This window comes from Manduca sexta, chromosome 3 (genome assembly GCF_014839805.1).
Source record: "Manduca sexta isolate Smith_Timp_Sample1 chromosome 3, JHU_Msex_v1.0, whole genome shotgun sequence".
Lineage (NCBI taxonomy): Eukaryota > Metazoa > Arthropoda > Insecta > Lepidoptera > Sphingidae > Manduca > Manduca sexta.
Window position 1 is genome coordinate 6,293,711 of NC_051117.1, and position 26,877 is coordinate 6,320,587.

Genomic DNA, 26,877 nt, shown 5'->3' on the forward strand with positions numbered 1-26,877 from the left:
ACCTTTTATGTTACCGTTAATGAACATGCGAAAATAAATCTTAGTATTAAATGTGTTTGCTATAACTCGCCCTAATCTTCGTTTATAAAACTTGATAAAAGAAAACTTTATAATTTTTTTCCGTAAAGTTAATAATAAAACTTTTCTCATTGTTCCTATTTTTGAAAAAGCAATTTATCCGAACCAGCCGCTTCATTAGCCTATATAAACTTCTTTTAGAGTACAATAAAAAACGTTTTTACGCGTTTCACTAAGACAATGTACCGAACTTTACGACGTTTGAACAAAGACCGGTTAAAAATAACTAAATAATGATTATAGACAACAGTTAAACACAGTTAATTTTACTTAGGCCCGGTATTAGATAGAAAATGGTTGGTTTTATTACATTATTTTTACAACGAACAATAGCTGAATTTCTCATAAAGTATGGGATCAAAGGTCTCCGTAAATCCGGAATTATGTTAGAATTTTTTCAATGTCGTCAGTTGAGGCTTTAGGAAGCGGCCGCATTCCTGTAGAATTATTCAATAATAGATCAAAGTAGAGGCCTTGGATGTTGGAACAAACAGGCTACGCGATGCAACTGCGGATCACGTTTTATTTTAAATGAATTAAACTATTAATGAATGAACTAAGTCCTAAAAATACAAATACGATGCGATTTTGTGGTGTTTGCTGGCCTGTTGATGAAGCTAAGTTAATAGTTATTGGAAACTGTGTTACAATAATTTGGAGCTACGAACTTGATGTAGAAGATTTAAGTATGAAGAAAATTATTAATAGATTTTATACACGAATGTGTTTATCAGAGTCATAACTGACTATCCTTTATAATAACCTAGCTTTTAAGCAAAGCATGACGGTTATAATCATACCATCGAACTAGATTAATGGGCAAAAAAATCAAATTCAGTATTAAAATATAACCAGACCCACTCAATCACATAGGAAACACGCACTTATCTAAAGCTTTTCTATCTACTATCAATGTAATAACATGGAGGCCATTATCCCCAATAATCCGGCGAAGCTGTCACGTGATAAGGCGACATCTGGCTACACACTCCTGGATCCTGATAAGCGGAGCGTTCGTGACCAATGTTTGGACTCGACACGGGACGTCAATTATCTTTAACGGTATTTTATGATGTTTTTTCTGTTTTAGTTGACTAGTCAGCCTACGCCTTAATTCTGACGTAGGCAGACGTTATCGTATATCGGAGGATTTTAAACCCGAGATTCGAACCCAGAACTTCCAGCTTTACAGAGAAATTACGCCTATTGTTTACATAATATGTAAATGTATTTAGAAAACCCTCGTCTATTTCAGACAATTTGGGTTCAAAAACGATGGTTGAGATGCAGAACAGGCGCGTTATAGCAGGACGTATAATCACGTCAAGCAATACCTATCGTAATCTGACTCAAATACTAGGACAATTTTGTATTAGCTGTCGACCTAGATTGACGTACCCGTCCACACCACGACGTACAATCCCGTCAACACGTCGACGTATGGTCACGTCAACGAGCCACAAACGACGCTACTGTTACTCCGTGCTCTTTGTTCAGGGTTGTAACCGATAAGTTATCGATATTGGGCAGTACATTATTGATTTGTTGATAACGCACACGCTTTTTAGGCCCTGATTTTTATTTGGCTGTTTTTAGGTAAAGTCACCTATGTAAACGTAAGTTTAGTACGAACCGGTTACGACTGGTTTTTACAACTGTTTTACTAAATTGTGGGGAATTTTTGACTATGTAAATCATTGAACAATTTACAGCGATTATGATCCTTAGTATAAAAGAAATCGTTACAAATGTAGGCTTTATTGTCAAGGATTACGATTTATAATACTTATGCTCGTCTCTTAAATGTTTTCGACAAGGCAAAAGCAACTCTCCGTGCCTTCCAATCTTAATACAACTACGTTCTCATATGACAAAAAATATCAAGTGAGACAATTTTAATTGGTCTGCAACGGATGAGAGTTCAAAGTCGATTTGTGCGTGAACAAATAATTGCCATATCTAAAAATAAACGTCTTGATTTCGCGTTTTACGGGACCACTTCCTGTCTGGAGTATGCGGGATGTGCTAATTTGTGACTAGACTAGACGGGAGCCAATTTCTTGGATTCTATTTGCTGTAAAATTGCTGAGATTAATTGAAACTTTAATTGGTTAGTTAGATGTTGGTCAATCTTCTAAGTACGCTTGGTGAAGCGTTATGCTTCTGCCTACCTCTTCGGAAGTACAGGTGTGAGCTTATACATACGTAATTATTATTTTATTATACATATTTATCCCATTGATTTAGCAACACATTAAGACCACAACAGCTATTAAATTACCAAGGTATTTGGCTAGGAAGATAAAATCCTAAAAAAATGTAAAAGAATAATATTTGCACATGTATCAAATCTTGCGCAATATGAAAATCCTTAACTCTTAATAGTCATACCTAGTAACTCTTTAATAAATTTACCGAGCTAATAAAACCAACACGATTACCCGCCAAAGGTAACAATGCCAGAAGAAATTGCCAACCACCTCGCAGATTAACATATTGAATGTTAGCTAACGGAAACACAAGGCATCATAAACAACAATGCACTAAGCTTGCATAACCAATGCATTCGCGAAGGTGAAACGACTGGCACTAGATGTATTGAACTGTGGATGTGGTTTATGTTTACGTGAATGTTAGGTATTCAAATAAAACTATTTTTCGTAATTTGGGGGGGGGGGGGGGTCAGTCACTGTTACCCTGAAGGCTGCAATCTAAAAAAAATAAAGTATGATTTTAAGTTTTTGGTAATCGAGGTCTATCGTCTCAGGCCTATGTCTGATAAGTACCACCGTAATGTATATTTCTGTTACCAAACAGCAGTATGCATGTGCTTCGGTTTGAAGGACGATGTAGCCAGCGTAATCACTGGGCATTATGAGACTTAACATCTTGCCCAGGGTGACCAGCCCAGTGGAGACCCACACAGTTTGTAATTCAAAGTTCTGTATGGTGTTACTGTTTATGGCTTCTACTTACGGTTAGACGGACGGGATGCTCGTCTCGTCATTCAATACCATAAAATACTAACGTTTAGTTTCATTAGTTTTAACAAGATAGCACTAAATGTGAACTTTTATAAATATAAAATGTATGAATCAGCGGACAAGGGTCACGTATCAAAATGTTATTCCAATAGCAACGAACACCCAATGTCACCGTAAAAGTGAAAAGTGTTTGAACACTTACACCTGCGCTCCATCCGAATCAATACGGTATGAACAAACGAACCGGAGCCATTTCCACGAATTTTAGACTGAATATTATAAATAAAATGTATTTCCCATACATTCTTGTTTGATGTAACACCTTTTGTTTATTTTCAATTTATTAATTTGTTTCTTTATTGGATTAAAATCGATGTCCCGTATGGGAATGTTCTTTTTGGAAAAAATATTATGCCAATTTTTTACAAGTACAACTAACTTGCATCGGAAAAAAATACATTAACTGAAGTCAATGCAACGAACAGCATGGCTTTTATTACTAGCTATGATAAACGAGGCTTCACAAATTGATTACATGCACATGATTGTAAATAAAACGCAATCAGAGACAATAACCATCAAAACAATGATGAACGAACGCGTAGCTTTGTTAGACACTTACAATAGTACCACCATGCAGATATGTTTGACTGTCTCAGTGGCGTATTTGTAATTGTAATTGTACGCAGTACAAGTACAACAACCGCGGTGAGGTCCTGGGTTTCAATCCCGGGTCGAGCTAAAATATATGTGACTGTGTTTTTCAAACTTAAAAAAAATACTCAAACGCAGCTCGGAAGTAGGTAGTTGGCGGTGTGATAGCCCCGTGCCTCGGAAAGCACATGAAGTAATTGGTCCTGCGCATGATATTTCTCCGATCATGTCGGATTGGATCGGCTGTCTGACCGGACTATATGAGTGAAGATAGAGTGCACCTATGTATTGCGCACACACTTGTGCACTTTAATATGCATAACTAGCATAAATCCAGAATCATGTTTTATGTGGCAAAGGATAAAAATATTGGCAAACCGTAAGCTGCAAATAATACCAAACAATTTATTCAGTTATTAAAATTCCAATTATAAAATGTTTTAGTACAACTTACACGCAACTGTCCGAGAGGATGCTGTCACGCACATAAGCCAAATAAAATTATATTTCACAATGCAAAAGAGATATTACTTTTGTATATTCAAAGAGAATGAAATTACTAGGATTAAGGACTTATCATCTAATGTCATTGTGAAAACGCAATGTTTTCTAATTCAGTACGTTAATTTTCCAACTGTTTATCGAGAAATAAGGACATGAAAATGGCGCTCAGATTTTATAGTATTTTTTTTTTGTTTTGGTTTTGGCAAAAACACCGATAAATAAGTCACCGTTTATTAAAGTATTATAAAATAAACTAATATAAATTGTGGCTGCCATAATACAAAAGAAGAACTGATTATCAGACAGCCTGACACAATTAGGCGAGGTACTTGCTCCTTTTGTCATTTAGTTGTAAAAAAACATATAAGTTATCCGCGACCCTTACTGGTTGACGATATCCTTGAGCCTCAAGTCACTTTCCATGCAAGAATTAAAAAAAAAAACTATAAAAGAACGAATCTATTAAGAATATATCAGTCACATCCAGCGAATATAGTAATCATGTATTTATACAGGCCAATGCAACAGCCCACGTGCAAAATCAAACAACACGCCTGTTACATCGTAATTAGGAAGTACATACTGGCCCACGCATTACCCCGATATGGTATGTGAAATTAATAACTGACGGTAGGTTGACAATGGTATGCCATTACGCTACTAATAAAATTATTGCGTAATTAAAATGCAGCCAATTTTTGAACGCGTCCGTTCGCTATGACGCTCGGGAATGAAATGGGTTACCGAGCAAATATGCGGGTAGTTTTAAAAATATTATTTGCAGACAAATTACTGGTGCTTATCTGCAGATGGCATCTACGTCTCTTTTTAATCGTGTTTGTTTTAATAACTTTATCATACACATTAAAGTAATAAATAACTATCACTTAAATACTCTTCAATTAAAGTTAGGTTATAATAAAAATATTTTATATCGCCTCCAGTACTAGCAACTTACCGCAATTTATTACCCAAAGGTAATTTATATTGTACATTTAAATGGTAATTTAATCATAATATTATGATAGTTTCCATCATAATCTGCATTGTTGGTATCTGAATGCATAATGCTGTAAATTATGAATGTTAAAAATATACATGGTTAAACTCTATGATGCAGTACTCGATGTTTTGACACGATATGTATGGATTAAACTTTGTATGTTATATCAATATAATATATATATATATATATATATAGTTTTTTTAATAAATGTTTACCTTTTAATGCACAAATGCTTTAGCATCCACAACACGGTTCACCGATGATGTTTGAAAAAACGCAACGACGCACAATTTAACAATACTTTTTGTCGAAACTATATCGTCAGTAATTAGTCAAAACACGCGATTTGAACTTAGCTTTTGAAATAAGGGAAATCCAATTGCCAATTAACATTCATGCATCATACTATCCTAAAAGTATGATATAGGGTACAATTTAGAGTGCAATCGTAATGACATAAAACAAATACAATGCTGCTGATATTGACATAGAGTTACAACGTTTATTTTACATCATGGATATACGATAACAATTTGAAATCAGCTTCCATGTTTAAGCAACATCTTAATGCCAACATGCTGTAAATCTCACCAACCGACCAACTTAACACGACCTATCGTTTACTCAAACCCCAATACTTACAAGAGATATAGATATATTTGTTTTCGCATTATTAATGGATAATTCAGTTAGCTGTTACATAGCTATCTTCAAAACCAATAATATCCATACAAAATATCCCCATTATTTATCCGAGGCAGATTAAGGTCAAACTACACTACTTAAATATCTACACGTACATACATAGTAATAAGCTAAATATACTCACAAGGCTGAATTAATATAAGGATTTGCCTTAAGCGGTTATTAAAATCGTAGATGTATTATGAGACGAGACAGTTCTGTAATAATCAAAAAGACGAGTAAATAACCAAGATGTGTTTATGTTTTGCGATATTAGTAATTCACACATTAATTAAAATATGTGTAAGGCAGGCCTGCATATGCATAATGATTGCACCTGATGAGAAAGACTATCTAATTGATAGACATAATTCTACTAATATTCTTAAGGCGAAAGTTTGTGAGGATGTTTGTTCCTCTTTCACGTAAAAACTACTGAACGGATTTGGATGAAATGTTAAAGTAATATTGGTTATACGTCAGCATAACACATAGGCTATAATTTATAATGATTTTGTGCAAATTGGTCGATAACGATACATATCAAGTAACTCCGAAAAAAAAAACCCGGGGAACTTCTTCCCGGGCGAAGCCGCGAACAAAAGCTAGTATAATATATACTGACTAGTTACAATTAAGTTCGGTCAATACCCTGGCACAAAAAGCCGACAATTTTTATAATACATGACATGCCCTCACACCAATCTCCATGTAACTGTAAATTTGTCCGAAAACTACAAACACGGAGCTAAGGTCTATAAAAAACTGTCACGTCTTGTCTGTTTACTTGTAAATAATTTCCCACAGTCCGCGTACCGTTGATTAAATTATCCCTAATGGACGTTATATTAAAAGCTGATGACATAAAAAAATATCATTATAACCAGTATAGGCATTTATAAAGTCTATTAATTTAAATCAACAATGCCTTTAGACGTTTAAGCGTTAAATAAATATAACTAAGGTGTAATAAAATAATTTGGTTTGTACATTTGATATTCGTGTAATATTTCTTTAACATTAGCACCTGAATAACCTAGGTACGGTTATAATAATAAAGCTTTATTTAATTCCATACAACAAAATAAGTTATGATCATTAGATAGAGTAAATGACAATTTAATAAAAATTTTAGTATTGATGATCAGACTATATTAACTAATTTTCTTTTTATTATATTTTCGTGACTTGTATGGACCCCCTTCGGGTGAAAGCCTTTTTTTTTATTGCTTTGAATGACGAGACTAGCTTGCCGTTGGATTACAAAGTATTGTTTGGTATTCCACTGCGCTCGCCATCCTGAGACAAGAGATGTTAAGTCTTATAATGTCCAGTAGTTACACTGGCTACAATTTCCAAAGATTTCTATCGTACTTTGTGTCTAGCCAAGGATATCCTCCTGCTACCTTTGCAAGTTCGTCTGTCCATCTAGCACATTGACGGCCTCTCATTCTACGGGTTCGAGATTACAGCCATTTCACCGCTCTGATGGTCTACCTATCATCGTCATATCGGGCCACGTGTCCTGCCCTATCATTCCTAGGTACGGTTAGCATATTCAAAAAAAAAATATTCACAGATTTTCTTCTATTACCAACATGTAATTTAATAACTTGATCTATATTTTTGCCGACCCTATTCCTTATAAACATAAGTTTCAACACGCCGAACGGAAGCGGACAGGGCGAGACAAGACCGCGTTGTTGTCTAAATATAGATCCTGGATCCAGCAACGGGATTGTTACTGTTTTGGTTTTACTGGCCTGCGCCAGTGTGCAGTCGGTTAAACAACTTCTCGGAACAACCCTATTTATATTTTACTAGTTAGGGTTTCTTGTATACATGTGTTACGACGCATTAAATATTACATATACATAGACGTATTACTACGTTTATAAAATATGTGATCTGTATACTAAACAGGATTGTATACCATTCTAACTAGACACGACTAAAGTCTCACAACGATAGACATCAGTGGCAAAGGGTCCATATAACTCGATTTCTGTAGGCTTCCCTTTCATTACTCATGTTAATTGTAATTATCATTAGAAATATTTGCAGTTCGCATTTATCCATATTATTAGTACTGGTGGATATATTTTAAATCAGCTCGGATAGCGACCACCGCAAACAAAGTGTTAAAACCCACCATAGTGTCGCACGTTAGTGTCACGTTCCGGGATCAGCCTGTGTATATCCGAATGCAAGAGACCGGCATAATTGTGTCGACTGTCGAACGGTAGTCATCTCGTCAGTCGACATTCTATTGGACACCACTCCACTTACCATCAGGTGAAGTTGTAGACTTTGCTGTGCGCGTAAATAAAAGAACTTATATGCTGTGTGGGGTTCATTTTCGCACTTCGCCACTCATAGACATTATATTTCATATTGTATTTACTCAAATCTTGCTCAATTTACTCATGCGCACACACATGTGATTAAAATAGTAACAAACTGAATGGACAACCCTGATAGTTAAATACAAATAACAGGTTACTTTTGTTTGCCTATATCCGAAGAGCGATTAATGATACAATATTAAAACTCCAGCCAATATTAATATTTCCATCCTGATACCTGGTGTTACCGAACGAAACACTTTCAATAACTGGCAGCTAGTTACATTGGACCCTTGCGTTATTTCCTACTATCAATGTTACCAAATTGGGCAAAAATGTGGAGCTGCTTCTATAAAAGGTCTAGCGGATTCTAAGAATATAAGGTAATATATGTTGAGTTGACCATCTGTCTAATAACTGAACGGGTTGGTTAATTATTTAATAGACTACGTCGTAATCAATAAAGTATATTTGTGAAAGAAACACAATTAACAGTGGCGAAGGATTCTTACCGGGTTGCCTATGTGTAGAATTTATGTAAAATCGAATTGTCATTAGAACGATTTGCACACCGTATTTATGCATATTTGTACTCATGTATGTCGAGTTACCTTTCGGAAAAATTCACCTTTCGACAATGGTAATTAAACTATTACTAATATAAAACTATGTTCGATAATGATATGTACAAATAATATCAAAATTGGTATTCTATAGTATTGTGTGATCCTTCTGGTGCTCAATTATACTAACACTAGCTTTTGCATGTTGCTTCACACGCGTGAAAAAGTTTTCCGGGATAAAAAACGTATAACACTCAAGAGTAATGTACCTTCCTATTAGTGAAATAAAATTAAAATCGGTTTAGTTCCTGAGATTAGTGCGTTTGAACAAACTCTTCGTTATATAATAGTATAGATAGCATATAACAAGTCACATTTACTTCAGTCCAAATGAAAATGATCTTGATCTAGTACAGGCAAACTGGTTGGAACAAGACAAACCCAGGTTCCAAACTAGTCGATCGCAAGCTGCAACCGCACAGGAAATCGCCTGGCCATTGGGTTTTTAAGGCGAAAGCATCTTGATAGGGCCTCATCAAGTAATATGGTTACTTTATGACCACATATAAAGGATCTCGTTTACTTCAAGCGATGATTTATTCTAAAAACTTAGATACGTTATTTGTTTTAGATGTGTACGATTTAAAGCGATTTGTTGTGTACGTTTTATCGCAGGAAATGACTGTTGCATCATTTGTTGCATTGTAATCTAAGGCGATGCGCAGATGCAGCCGACTTGTGACAAAGAAACTGCACTATACGCACTAAATCCAGTGAAGCAATCGACCGCGTCTACGCGATATCTAAGGATAGGTCAAAAATATAATTGAATCATATTTTTTATGGATACAATTTAATATAGCAAAAACTACGTAGGCATCGTTTTATAATTGTGTCATCCGTTTCCGAAAATGGAATGAATAATCTGCTAAATAACAATATTTTTTATATGGTTTAAAATAATTTCAACGCAAGCGCATCATTTAGAACATTACAGTTTAATATGTAAGCATCATATAAAATGTTTGATGGTTATTTTATAAACACGAGTGAATAATGGCGGAATATCCAGTGTATTAGAGCTGTTAATTATTATATTACACGAACACCAATCAGATATTAGGAGATAATGACGGTAAAAACTTACAACAGGCTAAACACTGTAAAATGTTTGATGGCCATTTTGTATACGTTCCTTCCCATTTTAAAGGTGTTTGATGACTAAAATTAAGGTTTATTTCAGACTAACATTGGTTTTGTGGGGAAATTAAGGGTTCCATAAACCAGTGATTCAACGCAATTCTAAACGACAAAGGTGCTCGTGGGCAACACGAAAAACTACACAATACAACACAAGTGTACAAACAAACAGAAATAATAAAATTAATGAGCATTCAAAAACCGTGCAGGCGTAAATCCCGTATCGAATCCAATTCTCGTTTGTGCGGACACTATAATCTGAAAGAAATCGAAATCTCGAATGAAATTGTATTGAACAAAGTGTATTGTAATGGCATCACGTACGATAATCGATGCTATTATGACATACACAGGAATTGCACCTAACTATAATCCAATATTTATACCATCCGTGATTCTGACGCGTCCGCCAGTTTACCCACGTGTTGCGTCTCGCTCGCACCTCGCCTTTCCACCTCGTGTGCGAGCAGAACAGCATGCCAGTTCGTAGGTGTTGTTTGCACACCCTCGCTCTCGGGTCGACAGGTAAATTCGTCCACAAAGCAGTGGGAGTCTGGTGTTTATTATAAGAAATACCGGAGCAGGTAGACGGCTATTGTGTGCCTATCGAATAATAGAGTTTTCGGAAATAATACAATGAATATAATAATTTATGTCGGTATTGTAACACAGCTTTTCGGAAACGAAGCCTTAATACTTGTATAAGATTATTTTTTGCAGGCGCCCGCATCACAATTGGAATGTTTTGGGGAGTGAGGTGAGTCTCGGCTCTCGTCGCTGTTTGTTTGTTTTACGGACAATTTGCGATTATAAAGACGTGTCTATCCGTATCGGTGTATCTGCGACGTTATCTAACGTTATTTGTGGTGGCTCGCCGGATAATTGAGCGGTTGACTCATTAACTCGGTTGATGTTAATCTACGCATCGAATTGTACAATAATGAGTTCATTTACCGCTACAACCTTATGAATATTTAAAATTCTCACATTTTCGAAGGTGTAAAAAAATTTGATGCGGTGCTTTACGATCGTTTTATTAGCGTGAAGCGGACCTTATCAAGAATGATATAAAAAGGTCCATTAAAGGGAACAGAGCGCATTTGGCGTTCAAACTTTAATACACGTTTAATCGTTCAATAAATAAACGTTAATATAATACTAGTGGGTGAATATATTAAGTTTAACACCGGTGAAAATTGTTTCCACCTTTTCATTGGACAAATTGACGCGTGTTTGTTCCGCGAATTGAGCCGTTATATAATTATTGGAATAAAGTAAACAATCGTTACTTCACTAAAGTTGAATGTGAAATGGCAGTCACAAACGCGAAATGCACCTTGTAAGTTCGACAAGGACCCTTTCACACGTCAAACCACATGCCATCTTTAACTCTATTATGACAAGAATCATTTTCGGTCGAACAAATAGAATAGGGCACACGAATAAAATTGCAAAATTACAATTCAGTTGTAGGGGTCCTATTGATGTCTACAATACAAATACATGAACCTTATTCAATAGAATCCTACCTGAAGACACCTGCTGTCACAACTATGAACTTGCGCCCTACAATTTTGTTGAACAAATTTTAGCGCCGCGTGAAACGCGTTGGTAGTCCTCACAATTAATTTAAACAGACATTTTGGATAAATGGAGCGTTTAATATAGGACCACCAACATTGCAAATTATTTTACATTGCCTCTATTTGAAATTTTCGTTATGCGCCTAAAAGGCAAATTATGTTTATACGCATACAATGAAAGTTTGTTAAATATATTGATTGGAAAACGCGCGGTCAATTAAATTAATTGATATTGCTAATGTAATGGTATGTGAAGAATCTTACCTCGCTTTCAGTCCAATCAATGAGACTAGACTTTTCTTCTAAAAGATTTTCGGAACTTCGTTTCTCGTCTTCCCCGTCGCCTTCGTCCTTGAATACCTTGACCTCGTCCGTGGAGCCCAGGTCGTCACCGCCCGAGCTCGCCGCCGAACTCGAGTGAGCATGCGGCATCTTCAGGAACCCACCCTAAATTCCACTATCCCATCCTCTAACCTAAAATAACCTGACCCACTATCTGTCATCCATGACACCCGCACTAAACTTCCATGATGTCCACTCGGAAATAAAACGTTGGTCCTTCGAGCCGGATCGGTTTATGCATCTACTTTCAAACGTTTCGAAAAGTTTATATTTTCACTTAAACTAATTTAGGCGACTGTTTTTACTAAACTAAAATGAGATCACAGATAACTTTTGTCAGGTTGAACTTAAAATGCCTAAGGTTGAGGTGTTCCGTTAGATTGTGTGCCGTGTTGTATCTGAAAAAAAGAAAAGGATCTTATTATTATCGTATTAAGGTTTAAAATTGTGATTAAATGTGTCAGTTGGTAACACTCTTGGTTGTATTGCAATGTCTGACGTATCTTTTGGGTCAAGCTCCTTGTCAAGTGTACGTCAACAGGCACTTTTGGCGGAGAGCCAAGTGTAGCCAAGAAAACTCTTAGAGAAATATTGAGTGCGAGACAATTCAGACAAATGTCTAGAATGTACAGCTCACTTTTGATTGATTCAACGTCCATTCACCTTGATTTTAGGTAAACTTTGCATTCCAAATTTGAAATTTAGATTAATTAATTTTTTTCGTATTCGATACTTTTTTATTGCAGAGATAAAACTATTACATATAGCTACAGTGCTTTTAGTATGTGAGACATCCTAGTACTTAGGAGATACCTCTATACTACAAACTTTTCCTTATAAGACGCAAACGTGCTCAAGTGTTCACGCAGGTCTGGCACGAACGTTGTTGAGACAATGCCATAACTCTGTTCATTATTCAATCTATCAAATCTGCCTCTAAATTCCATAAACGCTCAATCAAGATTGAATTGAAAATCGCTGCGATGTACCAGGATATCATTCATACGGAGAGGTGCGATATGACTCTTAAGCTTTGGTATATCAGAATAGTTCGAAATACAAAACGGAATATGAAGTGCCTGATATCGCCATATCGCATTGTAAATTAACTGCTTTCAGGCCCCGTCAAAGTAAAAATATTATGGTTCCGATGTAAAAGTTATTTTTTAATCACGTAATAAATTACATACCTATTCATAAAATTAATATTAATAGAAATAAATATTGGCTTATTTCATACATCGAGATTGAATTTAAAGCAACTCAGACGTACCAGGATGCCATGTATTGGCAGAGGTAGGTGCGAGTGCGACACGCCTCGGAGAACTATGCATGACAATCGGTATCGACTTACGAACTTTTTAGAAGTGATACTTTAAACCGATGTCAGCGAGAGTTACGTCATGGCTTGATATTGTTTTATTAGAGTGTAGTATCATGAACTAGATGGGTACTTGCATTATTATTACTTGAGATTTTATGAACTGTATTAAAGACATAAATATTTAAAAATATTTCAATAAAAACTTCTTATAGCCTCGGTATTTTTTTTGCTTTAAATGACGAGACGAGCTTGCCTTTATCCTGATGGTAAGCAATAAGACGACCATAAACAGCAGAAACACCATCCAACACCTTGAATTGTTTGGTATTCCACTGCGCTCGCTATGGTGAGACATAAAATGTTCAGGGCTACAATGTTCTTCGTACGGGAACACAACAGTAACTACACACTACAGATTGGCGACACAAATATACATTCCGGTGGTACCTACCCAGGCGCACTCTCAATATGAGAAACCTACCACCAGTATTATTTGTTATAAAAACCAATTTTCTTTTATATCCAAGTTAATGTTACAATCTGTGTAGTAATTAACTTGTTACACAATATCCAATGTTCAACATAAAACTATGCAAAGTTAGCCATATTTCCCAATAAAAGCGTTCAACATTCCTTAACCTCTCAGCCGTCAACCATAATAGAAATGATCGTAATTAAAACTATAATTGATTAATATTAAAAAACGTTCAGTTTAAAAAGAACCAGGACGTAAATGTCACAATCAGTTATGAATTAAGACAATAATAACTATATCCAATAGATCATAAGAGTCGTAAAAACATTTGGCTTTTGTAAAAGACACAAATCAACCAGTTTAAAGCTTTGATGTGACAGTAATTAATAATATCAAGACAATCTTGCATGGTACGAGTAATGTAAAGAAATTCTCAAGAATTTGATAAAAACACTTAAACGAATTGCGTTAAGGTTATAGCTTAAGGTCCATTTTTCATACATTTTGTTTCACCTTTAATCTGGGTAACTAAACAAGTATTGACAAGTAAAGAATTTAAATTCACGTCTAGTTAGTGATTAGTTCTCGCAGTTGAAATTTAATACGACGAAATTTTAAAGGCCGAAATATCCATGCATATTAATTATTTTTACGTTTTTCTTTCAACTGCGAGAACTAATCACTAACTAGACGTGAATTTAAATTCTTTACTTGTCAATACTTGTTTAGTTACCCAGATTAAAGGTGAAACAAAATGTATGAAAAATGGACCTTAAGCTATAACCTTAAATGGCATCATTCTATCTTTGCAATGGTCGCTTATTGTTTAAAACGGTAAATAAGTTTTGCTGATAATTTTTTTATACAGCACGACAAATTGTCCCCACAGCACCTGATGGTAAGTGGAGTGGGGTCCAATAGAATGTCGACTGACGAGAGATGAAAAATTGATTACCCATCGACACATTATGCCGGCCTGTTGGAACCTATACACAAGCTGATCCCGCAACGCGACGCACTTACGTGGGCCACTATGGCGGGTTTTGACACCTTGTGTACGGTGGTCGTTATCCGGGCGGATATAAAATATATCCTACCTAGAAATTATTGTTTGTAATCTTGGAAGTGAGCTCAAATGTAAACAATAAATTTGTACATATATTATTAATAAAACCGAAGGAAGTTGAAACAATGCAACAAATCTAAATATATTTCAAATAGATATTTAATAAACTATGCAGTCACAGTCGGAATTTTCGTCAAATAAATATTTTCAAAATTTTCCTAACTTTCGTATAGTCACTATCTATATAGTTAATCATAGTTAAAATAATCTTAAAGTGGCAAAATTACTTGCTAGATATTTTTATCTATACTCCTTAATTTCTTTATTCAACTGTACATCAGTTTTCGTAAAGAATTCTCTCTCACGCCAAAAACGTCCTGATAAAATCTTAAAAGCAAATTGCAGGCGAAATCCTCATATGTATGTACTTAATCACTGTCACATACCATCATTACAGAGATCTCATCATCTCATTAAGATTTGTATTTTTAGATTTTGTAGAATTTTTACCGAAATCTAGACATACAGATATAGGAAACATAGTTATACAAAATTGTTATTGAATTTAAAAAGGTTCATGGGCTGTAGATAAGATATTATTTGGTTTTGACAAAAATTGTATCTGTTTAATGAAATTCCAGTAAACCTATCTACATAAAAAAAGCAACTTTTACCAACGCCTTAAACAATTTATTTTATGAATGAGATTTTACCTTTAATAACACGTTGGAAATCCAATACGAGTACCTTATAACAATTGGTATAAAGATCAAAATCTCTGAACACACATATATTTTTATCTCTGATTAATCGAATCACTTCGTTATTTGAATAGAAAATTTCACTCCCAACAGGAAACAACTAGTTCCCTCGAGACGATAAAGTTCTTATCTACAATAATGTATGCGTAAGTACATAATATAAAGTTAGAACGAACTTAATTATGAAATAAAACCGTGGTCAGAATATTTGTCGTCCGATATGTTGCGCCGATTGTCTTGAAGTTTGACAATGATGCCTTGCATTGGTAATTTGGTTTTCGTTTGGTTATAGACGTTATGGGTGGCTTTGGTTCCAAATGTATTTAAATCGTGTACGCTAAAGGAAATTTAAATTGTTTAGTGAAGTGATCAATAATACTATGTCAAGTTTACAATGTATGCCTTAGATGGATTACTTGTTGCAAAACAGAAGCTAGATAGCTTTTACTGAGAGCTAGAAAAATATTCAAAGAATGAAGCAACGCCTAAATTCAAAGGCGCCGCGACTATAACACAAGTCCAAGGTCCATTCAAGGATTATTTCACCATTCACCTTAGTATTATGAAGAAACTAGGACCCCGATAGAATATAAATCATGCGCCCATAGTTTCATCTATCCACTAACTTTAGGATCAATTTAACTTGACACGATGCGAAATTGATGATTTATTATGTTCGCGATGAAGTTTTTGCTAGCTCGGTTAATATTGTCGATAAGAACAATGTATAGAGAAATTACTTAATTATATCTTACATCTTTATTGAAAAAGTTTCATCTTAATTCGTTTGATATAATGAAAATATTGAAGTCTCGTATCCTGTGAGTTGAAAAATATTATTTGTCATTCCAATACCCCGTCTTTTAACGTGCAACGTTAAAAAGCACAAAAAACATAAGTTCATAATTTACCTTGAATCTAATGATGCTCCTTCAACAACTTGTAACTTGAGTACATAGGAAAATGCCATGACACTGTACAAAACTCCAAGAGTAGCAAAAAATGTGATATCGTTAGAACAAAAAACAAACAAAACCTAACTTTATTAGTCATCGTAATTCTCTGTGTTTAATATTATCGAATTACCGTTGATTCATAACACTATGAAAATAATTAAAAAGCTATAAATTTCAATCAAATTATACGTTTAGTAGTACTGGATCCCGCCCACTACGATACCGATATAGGCAAATAAAATTATTATAAAGTATTAGATCATTCACGCAAACAAGATCTTGTAGAGATTGACGTGGGTTTATCGATTAAAAATTATATCGATTCTAGTCGATTCGCAAGGCAATGGTATCGATAATCGTCGGCGCTGGCATTCATTAGGCGTTACACAATGCAAACATTATGTATGTAGATGAGTATTGTGACGTGCTCTGTGCCTTTATGTATGATTTATATCGTAATGCAGGTCATATGCACAAGTAATGCTTCCTCTATGGCACTTTTCTTGTAATATCCTCACACTCCCTGATAAATTATGTACATATTTGATAATATACAATGATTTTGAGTTGTTGGAGTGTATTGTATTGCATAGTGTTTTTTCCTTCTTTTTGTCAGCGATACTTTACCAGCATCCTTTTGAATCTCGATAAGTTAAATCAATTGTAAATTTTATCGTCTCTATACTACACTAGACTTTGGCATTGCATAGTGTATTGCATCACAAATATTCAAATAAACTAGGATAGTATGGACGGCTTACGCGATTTTATTACTTTAAGAAATTGGGATATTTTTACAACATTCATCATTTGTTTTGAGCAAGTCACGGGAAAGATAGAATGCAGCTTATTTACCTTACAATATTTGTAAGTGCTATACGTGGAAGAGGCAATGATATCTATTACCATTTATGGGTATTGTTCCTCCTTTTATGGGTCAAACGTCTTACATTTGAAAGTCTGCAATTAGATTATATTATTGTTTGTTGTATAAGTATATAGACCGAGTATATTTTTCTAAATAATTGCTGTATAATTATTTTCTATAAAGTTGTATTTTCATATAAAACTATTTTCAATAAATGTCTTTGATGCAGATCAAACAGATCATAGTTCGTCATTAGGTCGTTATCCTTCCAAAGTTCCGGCGACAACTCGTTCCTTAATGTTTCCTATCTTCTTGGCAAATAACGGAACCGCTATGAACATTTCCGAATCATATAACAACACTAATATCTCAAATCGATTATGGATATTGCGGAATCGAATTCTTTATATTTCCTACATGTTCTAAGATACAGATTATATCAAGTAACAACGTCCGGGAGATATAAAATATGAATCATTGGTGCAACAGGGATCAGTCGGTGTGGAAGGAAACGTTTCCAGATACGAAGCTAACGAGGATACACAAACTGCATTAGCCAATGATGCTGTATCTGCGACCATGGAGAAGCCACATTAAAAAAGAAGAGGAGAAGGAGGTGTAGTTTTGTTCAATTATCGATGAGACGAAGGGTTATTTCAACATATGTCATGAAATTTTGATCTGATTTTACTGGACTCAGGCGGACGTTTCTAATAATTACACCAATCATCACTCCCTAAATTATAATCTCTAGTTAGTAACAGTGAAGTTATACCCAGTACTCTTAAAAATAGAAAACAATAGCTTATAGTTGACAAAAGCACTACGTTTTTCTGCTGTGGTTACTTTCGACACCGTACCTTAAATGTAGAAGTGAAATACACTACATAATTACATCGCAGAGATTAAAACCAAATAAAAAATAATGAAAATATGTGATTAGTTCCAGATTATACTGTTAGGACATTAATTCTACGACTCCGTCAGACATCAAATGTACAATCAATTTAATATGCACATGATTGATATCAGGATGCGAGTTATCTGCTCGCGAAATCTCGATATGTATGGATAAAAACGTGCATTAAAGCCAATATAGAGGTTACATTATAATAAGATGAAAAAGAATCAAAATGCAATGTTTAATGGTAATCTACATGAATTTAAAAGGTAAGAGTCTAAAGGTGATGGTGTTAGGTCTAAAGATGAGTCAAAACGTGTCTAAAAAGGAGTCCCAAATATAATAACATACAATTAATAACTGATATAAAAAGTACTATATGGATAATAGATAACATAGGTTTTGAAAACGCAAATAAACTTTATGACAACTTAAAACTGCCATATAATACTTTTCTTTCTCCACAGAAAACAATAACTTTAACAAAATGTAGACAAGTACGAACGTCTGCAAACGGTTCCACAAATAGGGTGTAGGGCACTAACCAGACGTTTAAACAGTAAAACACCATTCTCAATATCTCCGCTTGGTGTAATGGGATCCTGTTTAGGTATGGTTTTTATGGGCCTCTTTACGATTTTGCTTGGTGAAACCATCTTGGGTGTGGCCCGTTTTGATCTTTCGAAATCTTGGGATTTTCGATCATGGGATTTTTAGGTTTACAATTGTAGAAAATTTCTGTGAATTGGTCTTTTAAGCATCATGTCAAGTAGTAAATATTGCTGTACCATTTGTACAACCGATGTTTTAATCATTTCCACCGTCTGTATACAAATTTGTCTTGTTTCTTATATTTACGGTGTACAATAAAGTTATAGGTAATAAATAAAAATAAATAAATAATTTCAGGAAAACTATTATCAAAAGCGAAGCATTCTGATTTTTAGGGCTTAACAGTCTTATCATGTAGAAAAATATCAAAAGGAAAACGCGAAAAAATATCATAGATAGACATTATTATGTTAAAATTATTGTTGTAATTTCTCTTTCCAGGAAAATAATTATAGTAAATCAAAATATTTTTAAAAAAACCTACATTATTTAAATTGGACACATTAAAAAGATCGTTATCGTGTACTTAATAAGATACAGAATAGACTATTAAGTTGTTAAATTTCCCACAGCTGAAGCAACTTCTGAACGCAAACATTAAGTTGAAATGTTTTATTTAAATTGGCTCTTTTACGACATTTTTACAGGTTTAATGTGTTACGTATTTGTCCAGCTCTTAAGACCGTCGCTACGAAGTGGTGGCGCGGATTCGATTTTTACTTTAACATAAGTGTCAGACGCTTTGTTACTTAAGTTAATGGCAAACTATTTAATAACTTGACACTTGTAGCGAAACCATAGAACTACTTAGTTTTTTTTTGTCCTTTACAGTTATCTCTTACAGTTTAACAAGGTAAGTTAGTGTTCAAGACTGAATTTGAAAGCGGTTAACTCAAGTGCGCTGAAAGGTGGGCTGCAGTTTCTGCTTAAGGGCTAGCAGAGAATTACCCATCCAATACGTGGATCATAAGGTTCAAATTTTCATAACAGTGCGTAGTAGTAATAACGTCATGTTTCAAGAATTACATGATAAGAAAGTCGTGGCATGGATTTAAGAAATCTGACTTTAGATTGACTTGGTATTGAAAATACTATAAGAATCAATAACAAGTTTTATCTATCATGCTTAAAGTTATCATATTATAAGATTTAAAAATAAAATTTATAAAATCTGTTTGTTTTAAATGCAAAATTATTCACATTTATATATAACATTGCAATCTCGATTTTATCGTTCTCCGTGTTATTTATCGATTTGAATGTATAGGTATTTTCCATACCAACAAAATTCTTATTGATAATATACTGATAAGCTTTTATCTTTACGATCAGCACAAGATCGCTATCATCATTATCGTTTATTTTCTGTTTACTTTCCACACTTTACTCGCAATAGCAATGAATTTTTGTAATCTATTCCGGATTTGGCCGAAGTAGTCAGAATTAGTTTAGTAAAAAACTGACGCAGAAAATACACAGCAAGTGACGAATTTCTACATCTTTTTAAATAACAATTAGTATATTATAGTGATTAACTAATATGACTGAAAATATGATTAATTTCACAAATATATCCAATGAAACTCATTTAACTAAATTTGGGCCAAAAGCCGCGAAATTTATTTACACCGATGGCCGAAACCACATATTAAGTACACACAATCAATTAAATGATTATAACACGATTATCTCGACATTACTGAATGATATTGTAAAATTTCCTGTTAATCAGTATCAGATATCTGAGAGTAATATAAAAATTATTAAATTACGGTAATTAGTTATTACCGATGGAAACGATATGAATTATAAGATTTGCAAAAATAAAATTAATTATATTCATAGCTAATTCCTTACTGATAAACTTAAAATTTAATTTCATTAAGGTCATCATTTTTTATTTAAATAATGACCGCCTGTACATTTCTTTCCTAGTTATTTTAAATCCATCCAAAGGTTGGAAGAAATCGCCGATAGATAAGACCGCCATTTGTACTTCCTGTTATTTCATTATCGCTGTTGTATATTTACTTTTCTGTACGATTTGATGAACAATAAAGATTTTAAATAAATAAATAATTTAATTCCTAAAATCAAAAAACATTTAACACAGTGAAGTATAAAAAATATCAACATTAAATCTACAACCTAGGCTAAAAGGTCAACACAATTTTAATTCATTTAAATACATCAAATGGTGAGAAAATATGAAGCTGCATCAGTGGCCGTGTGTAAATTAAGATCCGGTATTTTCACTATATATTTTAATGAGATGGGCGCCAAGATACCTGTAAAGAAGTTTATAGACTTTATTGTTAATCGGTATGTCGATAGTGGACTAGAACAAATTGAACTTTACGTAGAATGTTGTTTTTGTTGTAATTATGTTTTTGTGTGGATGATGTATGTTCAATCTTAGATTTAGTTGTTGAAACTAGAATGTCGGCGGAGAGATGATTACCCCTCAGCAATCGACAATATTATTATTATTATAATTCTTTATTTCAGACAACACAGATCCGTAGTGTTAGTAAAATAATTAGGACCGTAATTATTTTATTCTGTAAAATGTAGAGGATGAGCGAGAATAAACAGTTCTTACAAAATTTAATAATTAATAATTTTATTATGCCGTTGGAAGTCGGTCTGTTGGAACCATAGGCTGATCCTGGAACGCGTCACACTTACCTGGACCATTATCACGGATTTTAACACCTTGTATACGGTGGTTGCTATCCGGGCGGATATAAAATATTATAATCCTTACCAGCGTACGTCAAAATTGGGTCTCTTCGGCCAGTATGAATATATCAAAGATAAATGTAATTTTAGCGCTAAAAAAAGAAGAATTTTACAGTTATTATATTTGTATTTCTTTTTTCTTTTATTTTGATTATATTATAAACATTTCTTATTAAGATGTACGTTTAGGTTTAAGTCTAGATATAAGTCTATATATGAGTTAATTATTGTATGTATTTACTATAATACCCAGCCGCACAAAAAGTGAATACAAAACTGGCACCATAACATTAAAATTATCCCTTTTCAAGTATCAAAACGGTTCGCTGTACTTTGTTGAAGCAATTTACCACTATAACAATTTACAACTGGCAAGAATACTAGTGTCTGACGGTCGATGCATTAAGAGCGGTTAGCATGCAAATTATAATCAGGCTTGCGTCGGCTAACGCTGTCTATTTACGATTATTTGAACGGCCAGCGACGTGTAGACTTATAAGAGGAATCTTAGGCTTTTACATTATCCATATTGATGGAAATTTAATTGGTATTACTATTACTTTACACAATAAAAACTTGAGCTTAAAAGCGGCGATAGCTTTGTTAAGTTTAACGGACTTCCGAATGTCCGCAGATTCAAAACTCAACCCCTGCTTTTCTTAAAATTGTGTGTATTCTTTGTGAATTATCGCTTCCTTTAATGGTGAAGGAAAACATCGTGAGGAAACCTGCAGCACACCTGAGAAGTTCTCTATAGGAATTTTAGTCGTGTGTGGAGTCTACCAATCCGTACTAAGCCAGGGTGGTGGACTAAGGCCTAATTTCTTTCAGTAGTGGTGGAGGCCCGTGCCCAGCAGTGGGACAGTATATAATGCAGGGCTGATATTATTTATTATAATTTGACACACGAGGTTACTGTCATGTGGGATGGTCTACAATTATTGTCCTGGTTGTCGTTTCTCTCCATGAGTTAACCAAAGAGCCTCGACCAACATTTCCAGAAGTTCTAAATTGTCCATTGGGTCAAAGGCCTGATGCAGAAGTCAGTATTGCTGGACACGGCATGCATTGTGGATTCCTTAATTGAACCCCTAAACGCCGGTGGTTTGAGTCTTAAGCCCTGCCATCAAAGGTGAATTTTTTAATAGTTTAATATGCATTTATATTTTTAAGATACGTATAAAAATGACAGAATAAAAAGAAAATATGATATTGGATATTTTTCATTATTCCCATATTTCTTACCAAGGTTCTTATGGTACATCTGTCACTTCTCATAGCCTGAAGTTAGATACGAGATTACTATTAGGTTACCAAATTGTGAATACTTCTTTGCTTTATACGGTAGGTTAATCCTAAATGAATGTTTTACAGGCATACTAAAAACCAGTTTCCTCCAACCTTGAAAGGTTATATCCAAACTGCCACTTCGGATAGCTAATCTAATTAACCGTATGGACAGGCCTGATTCCCGTCAGCTCCGATCATTGTTAATCCGAAAATAAAAGCAACATCAATGTTGTTTTGTTTACAATATAGTGTCTTGCGCCTCTTTCTTCGGAGCTACAAGCGAAGGTAAATTAATTTCGTTATTTTAAGAATATAATTAAGACTGACATCGTGTTAATTTTAATTCTTATAGGTTGTGAAGTTATTTGAATGTTCGGTTAAAGTATGTATAAACCCCTATATGGATTATTTCTGTTTAACAAATGACATTTTTATGAATGAATGGTGGGTGGCTACCAATAATTAGGCTTTACCTACCATCTTCATTTACCTGTCCGCATGCCAATATAAAAAAATGTTGGTGCAATATGGTATCACTTACTTTTCAAATAAGTTGTACAGTCAAACAAAAGTAGAAATTCTAAATTTCAAATCGCCTTCAAACTTTTGTATCCTTATCAAGAATCGTTTTTTTCCTCACTCGTAATAAGTCTTTCATATGTCGGAGTCCGCCTAGGTAGGTAGTTAGGTAGGCATAGGTAGGTACCATCTTGGCCAGAATTATGTACTACAAAATAAGACCCTCCCATCACCAATTTTAGCGTCCTCCACCTTCTTTACTCCAACTTAGCTTATAACGAAACTGATTAAACATAATTTGCTATAAATCGATTTGTGTGTTCAAACCATTTTGGAATCTCAGAATTCAGATATTAAGTAACCTTTGCCTTTCCTTTATGTCTGGCTTTGACAATCACACTAACAAACATGACATGTTAGTGTTAAAATTGGCACTTATTATCAGTTGCTTATAGGGGTAAGATCTCGTGATCTTTTAAGCGTTCGCCAATGACTTATACATATTTGATGTGCCTTATTGACATGGCATTTTTGACTTAAGCTTCTGTAAATTAGAATTCGAAACTAAATTTACAGATTTATTTATAGAACGAAGTTAATTTAGAAGTCATGCACATGAAAATTTATTAGATTTGAGATGGAAAATTGTTAAAATTCTTTGTATGAATTAATTTCTAACACTAAAGAAATAATACTGACATCAAGGTTATATTCCCTAAGAACACTCATAGATATTCAAACAGCCACAAAGGTCAAATAATCTCCACATCCAAAAGAACAAAAACAAGTGTTATTTTTTTTAATAACTAAGCATTGACACAAAAATGCATCCAGTGTCGCGTTACAAATTTGTCGCATACCACGTTTCCTTATGCGTTACGATTGAAACAATACATTCTCGACCTTATTATTCAATACTAAAGTCTTTAATAAGTTAACCGCAAGATGGGTAGGCACCAGCCCCAATTTCATAAGAATACGGTAGCTGCCGTATCGCATTACAAGCTTGGATCACGTTCGAATGCGACAAATATTATTTTAGTTCGACTAAGTGTCAGCAGAATTGGAAACTTCGTGGAAGCGATATACCTATCAAATTTTTCACGATAGTTAAAATTTTGCACGCACACGAGTCATGCGAAGCAATTTCGAGTGGAAAGGAGTTGATAATTTTTAATAACATACGTTAAAATCTGTAATTTCTTTTTTTATTGGCAAATCGAGAGAATTGTTATGGTACAACAGAATTGTGACGACGATCGATTTAAATATCACTGTCAACGTGTTAGAAATTTTCCGTCTGGAATTCCAGATTCGAAATATTTTGATTTGGTATCATTTAATCACGTATGAAAAACACTGTCTCATTATTCATACGACTTATTTATAAAACACGTTATCATCTTATACCTAACTTGTACACAACGGAACAATGGCAATACTTCTCAAAAGCTGCTAAAAATAAAATGTCTTGTCAATCGTATATCCTCAACATTCAAGGACAATTACAAACTTTAACGCGTTTAATTTTCACCATTCTGCAATTGACTGACCATCAAGTTTAATATCAGAACGTAGACTCATAATCATCTCCCCCGCAGTCGAAGCATGACAGTCGTTGCGAATGATTTTAATTTACATAGGTAAGCAGTGACGATGATTCAATTAGACACACAACGCCGCCGTCACGCTACGTGATCCAGGGCTGTCAGGCCAGGTTATAATATACCTGAAACTATATAAAATTGAGTTATATAAGACTCAAATTTCAAGTTAAGGTCTTTGAACAAAAACCCAATCTACGTGTCGACCAAGGTAAAGTTACCATTGGTAACTAGAGAAGCCATAATTGTTAAGGAAGATATAGAACTTAAAGTTTAAATGAACTTTCAAGACAAAAATGTAGAAAAAACACAGGAAACATCGTCAAAACGTCACCAGAAAACAAATTGCCACTATTGTAACAATTAAACATTTCTGTTAGAAGCAAATACGTCTCTTTTTTGTTAGTTACAATCCCTAATAGTTTTTGCATCTAAAATTCTGGCAGCCCTAGGACACCGGTCCTGCACTGCAATGAAAATATTTATGTGATTACTAACCAGTGTTTCACGACTTCCAATTGTGCCATAATCTCCGGGATCAAAGTCCTTAGATACAAATCGGTAGATATGATTGCAATTATATAAAGAGTTTTGTGCCGAGGATAGTCCGTTATACAAGTAATATATTTTTCTTTAAGAGTCTTATTTTTATCTGTGTTTTCATTAGAATGTATCTAAGACCAAATGAGAAAACTAATATGTTTGTTCTCTTGCAATACACCAATAGTTTTAGCTGTCCCAAAAGAGAAAACATCACATAAAACTCAAACCCCAACCGAACAATTAGCAAACATTTTTTCCTATAAATATTTTTTTCCAAAAACTTTTTTTGCTGACCATTCGTAATTTCTAAGCAAAAACTACCGCCCGGCGCGCTCGCTCGCACCACCTACCGGGTTCGGTTTGCACTGATACGCTTCAATACACACATACCACTTATGGCTGGTACATTTAGAGAGTATAGCATGATTTAATTGTTATCAAGCTTTGCACCACTTGCCAGGCTAGTTGAAAGCGATTTAATCAATTGATTGTACTGCTGTCAAAAATTTATGGTTTTTAACTTTTTGTGTGGGTTTTTGATACAATATTGGGACTGACTCCCTAAGGAGATAGTCGGCAGGCAGGCAGTAGTAAAAACTGAGCCAAAAGGTTACAACTACAAGTTCGAAAACCAAATAGGAGTTCACTTCAGAAACGTATCATTGTTCTAAATACTAGAAATTTAAATAATACAGTTGTTCTTTCTATTTTCTGTGACTCATGCTACCATAATTGAAAGATGTACCATTTTTTACATATTTTAAGAACAAAAGGCAATAAATAATAAACATATAAATTTTAATGGTGTCCCATGAAACAATGGGTGCCATTTTCTCATTTTTTTGTTGTCTGTCCTTGTGGCCCGTTAGGTCAGGTAGATGGGTGTTGAATGGAAATCTTGTTTGAGATGCTCGTGGCAGATTCCTTGTTAAGTTACGAACGAGTTAATGATAATGAGAACTTTGTTTTTACATTGTGAGAATAAGTCTACCAAATCTTAATTCTGTATAATAAACGATTGTTAAAATATCTAGAATCAATTCTACGACCGCTTCCAAAACTCAAATGCGATCATTAAATATTGATTGCTCGAATCTTAACAGCCAGTATAATGATTTTTTTAAGTTTACGCGACTGTTAGACATTAAAATTAAATCTTATTTCGGATTTTATCGCGTTTTTTATATTTTAATTTTCCCCCGACGTTGCGAAGACTTTGCAGCCTTTGTGTAAGATAGATATAACAGCCAGTATAAGATTAAAGGAAGCAAAT

The 26,877-nt window shown here is 34.2% G+C and overlaps 1 protein-coding gene across 6 annotated transcripts in view; it reads right to left on the bottom strand.

Moving 5' to 3' along the window:
• LOC115453597 (protein pangolin, isoforms A/H/I/S) overlaps nucleotides 1-26,877 on the bottom strand; it is a 160,348-nt gene that overhangs the window by 119,514 nt on the left and 13,957 nt on the right. For all 6 annotated transcript variants that reach the window (XM_037439884.1, XM_037439895.1, XM_037439881.1 and 3 more), the window contains exon 2: nucleotides 11,866-12,341. In XM_037439884.1, coding sequence (XP_037295781.1) covers nucleotides 11,866-12,033 — 168 coding nt within the window. In that variant the 5' untranslated portion in view covers nucleotides 12,034-12,341. The remainder of the gene's footprint in view (nucleotides 1-11,865; nucleotides 12,342-26,877) is intronic.